The 16,385-nt window shown below is 34.8% G+C and overlaps 1 protein-coding gene across 4 annotated transcripts in view; it reads right to left on the bottom strand.

Moving 5' to 3' along the window:
- Art1 (arginine methyltransferase 1) overlaps positions 1-16,385 on the bottom strand; it is a 181,488-nt gene that overhangs the window by 141,496 nt on the left and 23,607 nt on the right. For all 4 annotated transcript variants that reach the window (XM_090414717.1, XM_090414715.1, XM_090414714.1 and 1 more), the window contains one exon: positions 4,599-4,796. In XM_090414717.1, the coding sequence (XP_090270843.1) occupies positions 4,599-4,766 (168 nt within the window). In that variant the 5' untranslated portion in view covers positions 4,767-4,796. The remainder of the gene's footprint in view (positions 1-4,598; positions 4,797-16,385) is intronic.

The following is a 16,385-nucleotide window of genomic DNA, read 5'->3' as shown; positions in this document are numbered from 1 at the left end:
TCTACCTCAAAGATTAATATGCACTTCTGATTTCATTCCACTTGAATTTTTCCCACAACAATTCTAACTGCTTATCTCATATAATGTTTCAAAGTAATTAGTCTATACATCCAGAATACCTTTATCATCAGTATTTATTGGGTTGGCAAATAAGGTCATTCAGTTTTTCAGAGTAAAATGAAACACATTTTATTTAATATATATAATACATACGAGTCAGTTATATATTGACCCTCTTTATCAATGACCTCTTGCCATCTGTCCACCAACTTCATTATGCAGCGTTCATAATACTCCTGAGGTTTACTGGCGAAAAACTGATCCAGGTGTCTTTTGGCAGCCTCCTCATTAGCAAAAGTTTTCCTGTTCAGAGAATTCTGCAACGATCAGAATAAGTGGTAATCGGAAGGTGACAGGTCCGGTGAATATGGAGGATGCAGCAAAACATCACAGCCAAGGAGTAACAATTTACTCCGGGTTGTTAACGATGTGTGGGGTCTGGCGTTGTCATGGTGAAAGACAATTCCTTTCCGATTTGCCAATTCAGGACGTTTTGTGCTAATTGCACAGCCTAGTCACGTTAACCGTGAGCAATAGAGTTGAATCAATCATTCTGCCTGACGGTAACACCTCGTAGTGGACAACACCTTTATAATCCCACCACACAGAAAGCATGATCTTGTTTGGGTGCAATCCCACTTTCAAGTTTGCGGTGGTTCACTCTTGTGCCCCCCCCCCCCATGATCTTTTACGTACCACGTTATCGTACACGACCCATTTTTCATCTCCCATAATCATCTGCTTCTTAAATGGGTCGTTTTCTTGGCGATGTTGCAGCAAATCACAGATGGATATGCAAGCAGTCATATTGGCCTCAGTCAATTCATGCAGAACCCAAACAATGAGAAACATATCCCAGCTTGTGCAAATGGTTTTCAACGCTTGTATGGGAAATGTTCAGTACTGTAGCAATCTCCTGCATTAATTTGTGACGGATTTCTGTTGACAATATCCTTCACAACACTCGAATCAACGTCGGTCAGGCGACCGGTGTAAGGTGCATCGCTGACGTCGAAATCTCCAGAACGGAATTTCGCAAACCACTCTTGGCATACGCATTCTGTTAAGGCACCATCCCCATATACGCTGAATATTTTTTTATGGGCATCTGCAGCTCGTTTGCCATTTTTGAAATAAAAAAGAAAAATATACCGATAATGTATGCTATTTCCTCCCATTTCTAAAAATGTTACGTACATGCAACTGAAGTAGGCCAAACGAAAATTCACTGAAAGGTTATGCGAAATGTTGCCTTTCAACTGCGCAATAGCAATAGGTGAAGCAAAGCAGCGTAAATTTGTACTAACGCATAAACCGAACAAACTTATTTGCCAACCCAATATATCACCTTTATCATCTCTCATTTCTTGTACCATACTCTTTCCTCCATTTCAAAGTTTTTTCAATAGCCACCAAAGTCTTTCCACGATTTTCTTTGTTTAGCTACGTTTACATCCACCTTAGCTTTTTTACATTTTCTCTGTACTCTCTCTCTCTTCAATTACTTACTAGGAACTTTTGATATGCTTTCTATATTTTGCAAGCAATGTCACCACATGCTTGTTTCGCTGAATCAATGAATGTTTAATTCATGTTGCCATGAAGACTCCAAAATTCTTGCTTTCAAAAACTCATTTTCTTGATGAGTCTTTTCGACATGACATTACTTTTTATTCTGCTCAAAAATGATAATTAGTCATCATCAAATTCCTGACATGTACTCTCAAGGGATGTATAGGATATGATAATACTATATCATTATAAAACTTACATCATTACTAACTTCATTTCTATAATTTTACTCCAAATCAATGTTACCCATCATGACTCCAACATTATCAGATCTATATTTCTGTCTTCTAAGGCACATTTTCTGTATCAATTCACCTATATCTTGGTCTTCCCCTGGATCTGTATCCTGCCAATCTGTACATCCTTGTATGACACCAGATTTAACATTAAACCATCTTCCTTCAATTGTAACTGCTGACTTACAACTCAAATAAAGACTAATTATTGCTTGATATAATGCTCTATTGACACCATATAACTGTAGCGTTTTGAACGGCTTTCTTCTTGGCACCTTGTCATATGCCTTTTCCAGATCTACAAAACTTAAATACAGATCTTTGTTATATTCCCATGATTTCTCAACTATTTGTCGTAAAGTGAAAATCTGATCCTGACAGCTTCTATTTGGCCTGAATCCAGCTTCCCTTCCACAATCCTTCTCAACCATTTCTCAAGTATACTTGCATATCTTAACAGGAGCACTCAGTAGGAAAATACCTCTGTAATTCTCACATTCAGTTTTATTTCCCTTTTTGTAGATGGACACTATGAGAGCTCTACTCCAATCATCTGAATTCGTCCTTCTGAATTATGCAGTGCAGCCATTGTAAGACTTTTATATCTCCATACGTGAGCAATTCTGGTCAAATATCATCTACTCCTGCTGCCTTTCCACATTTCAGGCTTTTGATAGCTTTTTGTACTTCAACTATGGATATGTATTCCTGACTGTTGTATGCCTGTTGAGTGGTTTTTTTACCACTGTGGTGTCTGTCATCACTGCTAGTTTCATTTAGCAATTTTTCGAAGTAATTATTCCATACTTCAAGGATATCTTTTTCTCCAGTTTTCATATCACCTTTAGCATCTCTAATTCCTTTTACTTTTCCCTAAGTACTTTTTCCTCCATTTGTGAATTTCTTCAACAACCTTCAGAATATCTTGCAACCTTCTTGATATTTATTTTCCATGTTCTTACCAAAGTCTTCCCATGCCTTTTGTTTAGCTAGTTTTACACAGTGTTTAGCTTTATTACATTTGTCTCTGTATTCTCTAAGAAGCACAAGTTGACTTATTTGCTTGCCACTGAATCTCCAAGGTTCGGTTTCTGTTCTCAAATTCTTTCATTTTTTTCTTGAATAATGTTTGTGTATTTTAGTCTATAGTTCATATCCGAGAGCTGCTCAACTTTTATTTGGTTTAAAACTTTCTTGCATGTTATTCTTTTCAATATGAAATTCAATTTTATCCTGCTCAAGACTAAATGGTGATCACTTCCAATTTCAAATCCTCTGTACACTCTAGTGTCATGTAACAGTGAGAAAATATCGCTATCAACAATAACATAGTCAATGAGACTTTTCTTATTCCTTGCTTCTTCTCTCCATGAATCATCAAATGTGAATTTGTGACCATTTTTATGTTGGAACATTGTGTTAGTAATAACACAGTCTGTGTCCTGAGCAGAAATCCAACAGGTATTTGTCATGATAATTACTTGGTATTTTAATTCCCCTGTATACTTTTGTACCTTGAACTAGTGTAAAGATATCACTAATAACATAATCGCATAACTTTTTTTTTTATCTGTGTCTTCTCTTCATGTGAATTTGTGTATATCTTTATGTTGAATCATGGTGTTAATGATGACAAGTACATGTGCTAAACAGAAATTCAGCAGCTACTTACCATTATCATTAACTTGTCGTTTTTTTCTAAATTTTGCTGAAGCATTTCTGCATGCCTAAGAATCATTTCCGACTCTGCTGTTTAGATCTCCAACAAGGTACTTTTCTGTTTTCTTAATGTCATATGCCTTCTCTAATAACTTGAAAAATCCCTCCACTTTTTCCTTAGTAGAATCTTCTATGAGATCACAGATACAAATACGTTTCATTGTCCAATTCTCAATTTTGAAACTTCCCAACATTACTCCACTCAAAATACATGCCAATCAAGAAGTTTATCTTCGTTAAGTGCTATCGCTGATCACTACTGAATATAATATCTTATATTTATTAATAGAATCTCAACTCATTTAGTCTTCTTTATCTTAATAACACCAATTATCTCCAATAGTATTTATTCAGTTCTTCTGCCAGTTTAACTTCTTTTCTATTGATTCCTCTTATTTTTTTTAATGTTCCTATTTTCAATTCTTCTGACATTGTTTATTCCAGTGACCGACTTTTCAATGTTCACCCTGGTTCACTAATAAAAACATTACAGGCCTTGTTTAACCAGGCAGTGCCGCAGCCAACATGTTGTAGTATCACATTTATTTTAGGTTTAAGCCAATACAGAATACAATTTCGTTGGACAAGTCCCAAATCACCAGCCTGTCCTTATTCATTCAGTATATTCATTCAGAGAATACCTACTAACAGAGTGCACCATATAAAGATGAGGACTGAATCTTAGGTCAGAAGCTAGTTGGTTCACTGCATTCCTTGAAGGATATATGGAGGTCTCCTCCCAGTTATATGACTTTGACCTTTAAGTAATTCTCTTAGGTGAAACAAGTATATCTCAAAAAGTCTAGATATTTTTTACCAGCATTTTCACATTAAGAATGTGGCATTTTTATTTGTGTGACAAAACTTGATTTTAAACTGGAAGCAAAATATTTAAGTTTATTACTAAAATCAAATTGTCTAATTTTCCATAAATTATGTCTGTTGAAATCATCTGTTCAACAATTAATCTTAAGCATGAAGTATGAATGAAGATTATCATTTTTTACATACCTCATGAATGCCAAAATGAGCATAAGAATCAAAGTAGTAATCTTTGGATGTCATTTCTTCTGGCCTGTAAGTTGTGAGTCCATTCATCTCCTTCTGACATCTCCAACAGTATTTTCCTAGCTTTGATCCTTCAGCCGAATAACCAGACTCTCCTCCAATAATATTCATACTGGCAATATTTCCTTCTGTTGTAGAAACCTATAAGAAAACAGACATACCAGGCTGTCAGATAAAACACAGAAAAACTCAAATGCAAAAATATGAAAATACAATAGGGAAGGGGAAATATATTAAATAGTTGCACAAGATTACCTTCTTTCATAGTTACACATAGATCAACACTCATTTTTAAAAATTTTAAGATGACCAGCATGTTATAATAAAAATATATAAATCAAAATAATCACATGATGTTAATGATCTTCATATTAATGTCATCATATGGAATATACACATATATACAAAGAAACAAGCCACATTACAATATATGGATTTGATGTAGTTAATATCACTGACCTGACCTCTAGTGAATAATAAAAAAAAAACCTTATCACAAAGCTAGTCCTGTTATTTGTTTTTAGTTAGAAATTATACTAACAGAGAAATTAACAAAAATTATGCTAGAGATTACTCAGCTATATTGAACAAAACAGTATTGATGGTGGCCAATACGTGAAATATTGCTTGGTCCTAAACTGAGGGTTTGCTAGAGAACTTGAAAAGAAGTTATGTGGGCTGAATGTGTCATCCATATTTTTTGGATTTTAAGCTGCTGTTATTGTTTAAATTAGGACTGTTGATCAAAATTTCACAGGCTTCCTTAAATTTGCATTTATACCAGGTTTATGATTGATGTAAGGAACAGGTACTTTTCCAATCAATTTGGTATAGGGTATTAAGAGTGTGATCCAAGAAGCTCAATTTACCAAAACTGTTAAATTTTGTGTCATTTGTGATCTTTTTTTTTATAGATTGCAACTGTGTGTCCAGCTTCACCAGCGTAAGTTACAGGTGCAATGGATTCGGTATAACCTGGGGAAGGGAACCTTGGAAGAGTTGAATATGTTTTTTAATTTTATGGGTGGTTTAAAAGTAGTATTAAGGTTGTAATGATGTAGCATTATATTTATTTTATCTGATAAACTTTTAATGTAACAAATAGCTATGGTTTTACTGCAATCTGTATTATTTGCAGTTTTTGGTGTAGTTTTATTGATAGTATTTTTACTATAGCCATTGTTTATAAATGTTTTGCTAATAAACTAATTTTTGCTTAAGGGTTTGCTGATTAGAGCAAACCTGTTATAGCTCTGTTTTTGATGGTGCTTATTACTAAGTTTTTGTAAAGGGTCTGAACTATATACATTTATAGTTCAGACCAGGTTTTCAATGCAGATGAATCCAGGTTATAATGGGAAAAAAAATGCAAAAACGCACCTATACAGGTAACTCTCACATAACGCAGTACTTATACAACACGGTCTACAAATGGTAGTAACCCTTGTTGAACGCGGTTTCGATATAAGACGGTCTACAAATTGTAGTAACCCTTTATTTTTTCATATATTTTTCAGCGTGCAACTTAAAAATCAAATTTTATCTTTGTTAAATTTGCGCCTGCCCGTATTGCACATGTAGTTACAAGTATTACTAAATAGTTTAGGGAAATAATAATGTAGACTAGGATATACATTAAAATAACTTTTTAATACAAATCCAATATTTCGGCAAGTAATAATGCATAATCAACGTCTAAGCCTTTCCACTAGAAGTAGTTACAAGTAGCTAATTTATATTAGGGGAAATACCCTTTAGCACGCATGTACATCAATTGTTTACCATATAAAGTATTTATTGTTGAAAATTGTCTCATTTTCTGCCAGGAAAGTGCATTAAAAATCATAAGTGTGTTAATCTCAAGCTGAGCACTTTATTTTTTTGCTGAGTTACAAACAATATGTAATGTTTTTATGTAAAAAAAAATATTTTTATAGCAATGGCCATTTAGAGCGCTTTTGCAATATACGCATTTGTTAATAGGGATAAACCCACCCACTGTAAACTGCCAAGGTAACAACTGAACAAGAGTGAAGATACATTTGGTTTCGATCAGCACATGAGACTCAACCTTTGCAAACTCCTTCATAAGTGTTCCAATCTCTTCAATAGTGAATTAATTGATGGGGAAATAGATTTAAATATGGAGGAACTGGTACAATTAATAGATGACGTCAAACCAAATGGAGGGGAAAGTTCTGCCAAAGATTCTGATTGTGATGAATCTGTTAAAGAATTCAGTTTAAAGAAATTAGCAGAAGGATTGGACTTGGCAAGAAAGTTATTTTATGGATAATGATCTCTCAACGGAGCGCTCCTGAAAATTCACAAGGCAATTGGATATTTGTTTAGCTCCGTATTATGAACTTAATAAAAAATTGCAGCATAGTGGTAAGCAAGGTCTTATTACTGACTTCTTGATAACTAAACCAGCCAAAATATGCATAAGAATTATACTAATAATGTCCAAGAGATTTCAAGTGATGACTATGTCCGGCCACTCATAAATAAAGAACATCTCCGAAATGTTAGTTTTGAAGAGAGTGATGACGATTAAAATATACACTTTATTTTATTTTGCCTAAAACATTTATGTATTATATGCAACGAAGTTTGTACAATTTATAATTTTTTATAATTTTATACTATGTATTTGTTTCATAGTTTATATGTTTTCTTAACTTACACGAATTACCTGTATAATCTTAAAAAAAAAAAAAAAAAAAAAAAAAAAAAAAAAAAAAAAAAAAAAACGATTTTAGAACCTAACCTTACGTTTTCTATGTGATCTGAGTCTTGCATGGCGCAATTTACATAATGCGCATTTTTGTGGAACCTAACATCCGCATTATACGAGGGTTACCTGTATATATAATGCTTAGAAGAAAAAAATTCTTACATAAGACATCTCGAAGGGATATAAATCAATAAATATTCAGGAGATAAAAAGATGATAGAATGAATGTATGTTTCCAAAGAGCATTTCTGCACTTAAGTATTCAGAATAGAGTAGCAAAGAAGTGACTACTCTCTCAATATGACTTTATAAAATGATATGATCATTTTTCCTGGCATACAAGGAGACTACATTCGAGATTACTCTCTCTCTCTCTCTGTGCAAGCACGCGCGTGCATACACACACATACACACACACAGGAAAGAGGCACCTCATGATCACACAGAACAAGAAAATAGTACATCTACAGCAGTACGATGCAATTTCTGTATGACTGCATAACATGTTCTGAGTAGTTTATAATTGAAATTAAAGAACAAATTTAATGTCTAGATTAAAACTGAATCAATATCCAAGGTTAAGCAACAACAAAAATTAAATGTAACTAACTTTGAATACTAAGTATTAGTCATTTCTGGGTTCTACAAGTTTTCAGTTTACCAAAGACCATAAAAAATGTGAAAGTGAAATAAATGATAACCATTAAGGCACATATTGCCCATAAAACTCTTGCATCAAGAAGGATTTACTGATGACTTACTACACTCTGGATCTAAGTTAACAATAGTAATTTACAGTAAAAAAATATATAAAAAAAAGACACCATTACATCTACCCAAAATCTATAAACTTCATATATACCTCAGACTGCAGACCACCATGCAATCTAGATCAAACAGCAAAATATTAAAGCTAAAAATCTTTTATCAAAAGAATTGGTTTTGATAAAAGATTTTTTTTATCAGTTAATTTTCTTTTTGAAATAAAAGTCCAGGAATTATCAAACTCAATGCCAAATTAAAAAAGCATCCATTTATATAAACACAAAATGCCAGTAACAACAAAAATTAAATGTAACTCACTTTGAATACTAAGTATTAGTGACTTCTGGGTTCTACAGGTTTTCAGTTTACCAGAGACCATAAAAATGTGAAAGTGAAATAAATGATAACCATTAAGGCACAAACTACAGCTCATTAAGGTTATTTACAGTAAATTAAAGCATTAAGTACAGTAAAAGACACCATTACATCTACCCAAAATCCGTTAACTTGATATATGCCTCAGACTGCAGACCACACATACCAAACATGCAATCTAGATCAAAAAGCAAAATATTAAAGCTAAAAATCTTTTATCAAAAGAAATGGTTTTGATAAAAGATTTTTTTTAATCAAAAATCTGTCACTTTACAGACAAAAAACACTGTTGGTGTTGATAGTGGGCAGTAGATGGCATTAATGCTAGTAGTATCATTAATATAATTAGAGAATAAAGTAGTAGGAGAGACAGTGTTATATGTTTAGTGGAGTAGAGTGCCCTCCCATGATAACTCCTTAGAGACGTCATGTAATAATAATAAAATCACCCCATTATATATATATATATATATAAATACTATTAAAACTTACTGGCTGAAGTGTCTGACAAACTAGTGTTATATACAAATAGGAGGCTCTTCATCATTTTCCCCTCATGTATTAGGATTGTTATTGGCATTAGTGAAACATGGCTGATGGAAGAAGATATAGTTAGTGGGATAGAATGTGTAGGTTATAGCGTGTTTAGGAGGGACAGAGAGAATAAAATGGGGGGGGGGGGGGTATTATTGATGATAGCTGATGAACTGCAGCTAAGGAGAATTGAAGTTGTATCGCATGATAGTGAAAGGAGCTCATTTGAGGCTATTTGGTGTGAGATTGAGACTGACAGAATAAAATATACAGTTGGGTGCTGCTATAGACCAGGTGATGGAGATAGTATGCATAGGGAAACTGATGAAATGAGTGGAAGGAGGGTAATTATTATGGGGGATTTCAACTATGGTAACATTGATTGGAAGGAGGAGAGGACACATGTGAGGAAGGAAAAGGATTTTATTCAATTATTAAGGGATAACTATCTGAGACAGCATGTAATTGAAAATACTAGGGGTGTGAGAGTGCTTGACCTGGTAATAGCATCTGAGAATTTGACTGTAATGAATATGACCATGTTGCCACCTATTGGTGAGAGTGATCATAAGGCCTTGACCTGGGAGGTGGCTAAAGGTGTGGAATTTTCGATTAAGACAGGGTATATGTGGAATTACCGTGCTGGCAAATATGACAAGCATAGGAGATTGCTTGGATCAGTGCCATGGCATGTACAACTGCAAGGGCTGGATGTCGATAGAGCATGGGAAGTGGTCAAGGAGCATTTACAGGAGGTAATGGCTGATTGTATACCTAGGGTCCGAATAGTAAAACAAGTAGGGGTTAAATGGATGAATAACACCATTAAGCTTGAGCTGCAAAAAAAGAAACAACTGTGGAGGGAATTTAAAGAAAGGGGTGACCTGCAGGCACACGAACGGTATAAAGTGCAGGCCAGAAAGGTAACGAGTGTGGTAAAAAAAGCAAAAGCGGATTATGAAAGGAAACTAGCTTTGCAAGCAAAAGAGCATCCAAAACAGTTCTTTCAATATGCTGCAAGCAAGAAAAAAACTGTACACGGTAAAATGATTTTAAGGAATGACGATGGTAAGGAGGTCACTGAATCAGTCGATATAGTGGAGTTACTGAGCGCGAACTTTGCAAAAGCATATCATCCAGGTGGTGACATTGAAAAAATGAAGGAACCATTAGTTTATACGGGAATAGTGATGAATGAAGTGGAGGTGACTAGTCTATTACAGAAACTAAATGTGAACACATCTGTGGGATGGTATACCGGCACGAGTCTTGCGTGAAGCGGCTAAAGAATTATCAGTGCCCTTGACCATGTTGTTTAATCTGAGTCTCAGGTCTAGCTTAGTCCCGAAGGTGTGGAAAGAGGGGAAAATAGTTTCACTGCATAAAGGAGGATCCAAGACTACGGTTGCAAATTACCGACCGATCAGCATATCAGGAGTCGTTGTCAAGCGAAAAATACAGGAATGGATTGATGAAAACGAGATACTGTACAGGGGACAGCATGGCTTTGTGAAGGGTAGATCATGCTTCAGTAACTTGCTCAAGTTTTATAACAAGGTGACGGCTGAACTGGATAAGGGAAATGGGTTTACAGTGATACTGCTGGACCTGGCAAAGGCGTTTGACAGGATACCACATGGAATACTAATCCGTAAACTACAACACATGGGAATGGATATAGGGTTGGTGAGGTGGATAGGTGGTTGGTTGATGGAGAGATATCAAAGAGTAGTTTATTCAGGAGTAGAGTCCAAAAGACGGCCTGTGACTAGTGGTGTGCCGCAGGGTTCTGTTCTTGGACCACTGCTGTTTAATCTGTTCATTAACGATATAGGGAAGGATCTAAGTGGAACAATTCATTTGTTCGCTGATGATGCAAAGTTGGGTAGGGCAATAGTGAATGCAGAAGATGTCAAAGTTTTGCAGGATGACTTAGATAGATTGGAGTTCTGGGCTAAGGAGAATGGATGTCAATTTAATGTGACAAAATGTAAGGTTATGCATTTTAGGGTGAAAAGATTAGCAGCAGTATACCACATTGGTGGAACTGTACTCCCAGAGATTGATGAGGCCAGGGACTTGGGAGTGTTGGTGGATAGGGAGATGAAGTTTAGGGGGCACACTGCAAAAGTAGCTAAATCAGCTCATCAACTCACTTGGTTGTTGAAAAATACCTTGATGAGCAGAGACAAGCAAGTTATTGTACCTCTGTACCGAGCCTTGATAAGACCTCATCTCGACTACTGTGCCCAGATTTGGTCACCTCGGTTCCTTCTTGATGGGGAGGTGGTGGAGAGGATCCAGAGGCGAGTGATTAAGATGATAACAGGTCTATGGAATGAACCATATGAAAATAGGTTGAAGATTTGTGGGTTGCAGAAACTAGTTGATAGGCGGAGGAGGGGAGATATGATTGAGACATTCAAATTGCTAAAGGGATTCTATAGGATTAATTCAGAGGATATTTTTGAGATCAGGACTGGTGGTGGGAGAACTAGGGGACACCTATGGAAGCTGGGCAAGAGTGTGGTTAGCAGGGGTGTTAGAGCTGGGTTCTCTACTTTTAGAGTGGTAAATGAGTGGAATAAGCTGCCAGAGTCTGTTGTGGGTGCCATGACGGTGAACGAGTTCAAGACAAGGTATGATAGATACTGTGAGAATGTAATCGTATAGTTGTGTGGACATGATGTTTAGGGCCTCCCTCGATGAGTCTAAGGACTCCTGGAGTCGCCCAAAATAATAATAATAATAATGTATGCTACTTATGAGAGTAACATGAGCAAGATATCTCTATCACGCTGCTAATGATATATTTTCCATCTAGCACCATCGACTCTCTCAACATCTTTGTATTAACTTCTCATCAAAATTAAAAGACTATTCTTTCTGTTCATATTTAATGCGGATTCACACCTTTGTCATGCACAAAAAATAGGAATAACAGCTTTTTTTAAAGAATCTTTGGGTTATATGAAGATAACATAATTTGCCCAAAAAAGGATATTGTCTATCACTTTTAACTACATAATGGCAACTATAAATTATGAAACTCTCATTACTCATCTGCAAGTCACCTGTAAAAATAAATGTCAGATTCATGAATTTCATAAGACATCTACTGTGAATTTTACTACAAAGAACAGCATCTTTTATATACATTTCTGATAGAGACTATCATCTTTTGGATCACTAATTAAGTGCAATATTCAGCCTCTTCCTGTCAACCCCTTCTTGTTCCTGCAGCTTGTTTCCACTAAGCACAAATTCTGCAAATACAAAAGTACTGCCTCCTAACTGGAGGAAATGCCACAAGTGGTCTAAACCATGTTATTCCTAACAGGGCTCAATTTTCTTTCCAGCTCTCTTTCTTCTTTCATGTAGTGCAAGCTCTCTTTCTTCTTTCATTCAGGGTTGTGCCAATCTACAGTAAAGATCTAGTGCCTCCTCTTCAAGGAAACAGCAACAAAGCAGCTCCTTTCCTTCAGTCAAGCAAGTTCACAGATCACCTTCCATATTTTATGCAAGAGTGAACTTCAAGGTATTAATTCAAAAGGCTTCCCAACCATCTTGCTTCCATGTTCTCTTGCAATGACAATAGAGTATCCTCTTGCTATATAAATGGCATATCAAAGTCACTTCATATTGTGTCTGCTTCACCATCTACCATATATGCCCCAATGCTACAAAAAACAAGTGATTAATAGAAACTAAATAAAAATGAAACACAAGCAGAAAAAAGAATCAGTCAGCATGGGTTTATGTATGGCAGATTAGGCTAAGATAATCAAATCTACCACACAAGTTTTTTTCAATCCCACCTATAAGCCTGGAAACCTACAACATGTTATATTAGTACCCTAGGTATGCATAATAGTAATAACAAGTTTTCATAGTAAATAATAAAAATTCACCTCCCACCATACTACGAACAACTCATTGCAGGATTCCCCTGATCTGTTTGAAAGTCATCAGAAAAATCCTCATTAGTCTGGATACCAATAAGCCTTGAAGCAGTGGTATCCCATTACACACAAAATTTTCAATCCAGAATTAACACCCATCTTATATTGGCTACCATATTTGTCTAGCATCTGTTCAATAGCACGGGAGCAAGCCTATATCCAGCACATCCCTAAAAAAAGGGGAGATAAAAGTCAGCCAAATTTTCATCCAAGTGCCCTCACTTCAAATCCTCCTAAAAACAATGGAGAAGTTCAACAGCCAAATTCTTCATTATCTGGAGGTCCACCAATTAATTTGTGATCACCAATATGGATATTGCCACTCTCATTCCATAGTAGATCAAAAACCAAACTAACCCATCTTTGGATACAAGCCATGGAAAAGTTTGGAAAAATTTGTGGATGCTACTTCCATTTTCAGGAAATCTGACTTGGGCCAACATAGAAGCATCCTTACCAAACTACCATCTTAAGGTCTATTCTGTCTCCTGCAACTGAGTAAGCAGTTTCTTCTGTGGTAGTGTGTTGCATATCATGGTGAGTGGTTTGTTTTCAGATTTCTCTATCTATGCTGAGGTACCCCAGGGCTCTGTGCTTTTACCCATGCTCTTCATAGACATTAATGATTTTCATCAACCTCATATCCTATCCAAAGTTTTGCTTTGCTCAAATGATAAACTTCAGTCTTTGTCACCATTCTCCAATGGGATGAAGTTAATGTAATGCTGAAAAACAGTCTTATTTATCTCACTTCACTTTACTCCATATTTTGATCACATCTCCAGTCAAGATTTCTTTTCTTGGATTGATTAAAAACAACATTCTCACCTTTGGGATAATGCAACAAAATTCTTATTAAGAATGCTTGATATTATTATCTAGAAAACTTGATAATAACACTGTGAAATTAGATACTATCTGCTATCTTGTTTCCATAAAACCCTGTTTATACATCATAACTTTACATGCATACTCCTATCAAACTTGCCACCACTATTACGCCACTTAAAAACATAGAAAACGTGAGCAATTGCTGGTCCACATACAGTTCAGCATCAAATTTATAAAACTAACTTCTCATCCTCCTGTTTCTTTTCATCTACCCCTTTTCTTTGGAAGAGTACTCACCATACCATTTTCTCCAAGGACTATCACATCCAGCTGGTCAAGAAGCAAATGAACATGTTTCTTCTTTCTCCGTAACTTGCTTATATTTTTGTGATCTCTCCATACTAATGATATATACAAAATAATAAATGCATATACTTTGTCCCAATTTCAAGTATCAAATCGGGGCTCAACAAACAAGGTAAAACCCTACACACACTGCAAACAAAATGTTTACCGCAACTAAGACCCCCCCCACCATTTTTTAAATGGCACTGATTGGTGGTGATATATAACTGTTTGGAGAACGTTTAAATCTTGTCAACTCCAGGACAAATATCCCCCTTTCTTTCTTATCCTGGAGTTAATCCCTTGTTCATGTGTCCTTTGTTTCGGCTCGGATTCATCTGGAGGAACATCAAAAGTATATTTCAAAAGTCTGTTTGGTTTAGCCAGCCATGCTTTATCCACTTGGCACGGAATTCAATGGAATAAAATTAAATTCCTACATAAGTTATTTTCATCCTGAAAGATTACATAAACAAAGTTGTGAAGCTCACATTCACAGTCCAAACTTCAACAAAAACTGTAGCATATTATTTGCAGTTGATGGCATATAATGCACACACTTGCAATTTAAATGTTGTTCTTATTGCATTTCTCTCTTTTCAACTGTACATACAATGAATAGGAAACCAAACCAAAAATTCTACAAATATGAAATAATTTTTTTGTAACATGTCATCCATTTATAATTTTATCATTATGTTGTTCATTTACATCTCTATTGTATTATACTAGTACAATATAAAAAAGTTACATTGTTAATAACTTCCTATAATTTTCCTTCAAATTAATTTACTATCTGTCAGGACTTTGTCTATTACCAGATCTACATTTCTGTTTTTTCTTTACTTTAATAAAGACATTACTGTATCAACCCACCCAAGATCTTAGTCCACCTCTGGATCAGTTTCCTGCCAAAAAGACCAGTGGAGCTAGAACAGGCAAATGCCTAATCCTTAAAGAGAAGAAGTATTTCAAATGAACTCACAGTTGAAAAACAAAACCAATTATTATTATTATCATTGTTTATAGTGCTCATTTCACTAATAATAATTCAATTTATTAACTGTTTAAACCATATGATGAAATTATCTGAAACATCTTACACAGAATTGATTTAAATTTTGTTCGTTTTGAAGTATTCCAATCACAACTACCCCCCCCCCACAGTAACTGAATTAGAAATATCGACTTTTAATCTTTTCACAGAGTGTATTTCACATTTCTGTAAACAAAATACAGTGGTATCTCGCTAATCCAAACTAATAAAAACCGTGCTAGTTTGGATTAGCAAAAAGTTCGGATTATCGAATTTTCCCCCAAGAGACAACAATAACTAGTGTTTAAGACAAAAAGAATCAGATTCTAATGGTACATCAATTTAATTCTGTAAATAAACGAAGTGGCTGATAAAAAAAAAGCTACTGTACTGTAATGTAAAACTTAAAAAATAATACAGTACAATAAATTTTTACTAAAGTTTATTTTAGTAAAAAATTTAGTTTGCATGTACCTGTATTGTTGAGGATTCTGATTTAATAAAATTCCATACTTCAGTACAAAACTTAATTTGCATAAAAATATTACTTTCTTGTACACAACACAAAAAAAGTTTTTTTTTATTTCTTTGTGAAAAAGTCACTGATTTTCTTTTGCTTTCTTGGAAGCTACTTTTTTCGAATGCTTCTTCTCGGAGCTGCATTAGCAATAAAATTTTGTGGAATGGCACATCATTCTGCTTAGCCCATTCTATACATATATTAAAACTGTCAACTGTCTCTTCATGTTTTACTTTTTTTTCTTTGAGTCCTTTATCATCATCATCATCTTCTAATTCATTCTGTAGCATCATATTTATAATTTCAGCATCTGATTTGATTTCAAATTCACTTTCGGTTCTACCTGTAATCCATTCCGTAATATATGTGTTTGTGAAATTTCAACATCTGGATTTAAATTTTTAACCAAATTATGCACGTTTTGAATTTCCTGTTTTTGTGTATCACCATAGTTATACTTTATTGCAATAATAATAATATAAATAATAATAGTTCAAATAATAATTATTAAATAAAAATAATAGCACACAAAATAATAATACATAATAAATAAAACTTTTTTTTTTCTTTCAAACCACAGTTCGGATTATTGGAGAGTTTGGACTAAAGAGGTTCGGATTAGCGA

The sequence above is a fragment of the Typopeltis vanoorti genome, chromosome 25 (assembly GCF_054136105.1).
Source record: "Typopeltis vanoorti isolate ZY-2024b chromosome 25, IOZ_Tvanoo_1.0, whole genome shotgun sequence".
Lineage (NCBI taxonomy): Eukaryota > Metazoa > Arthropoda > Arachnida > Uropygi > Thelyphonidae > Typopeltis > Typopeltis vanoorti.
This window is presented reverse-complemented; position numbering and strand designations above follow the sequence as displayed.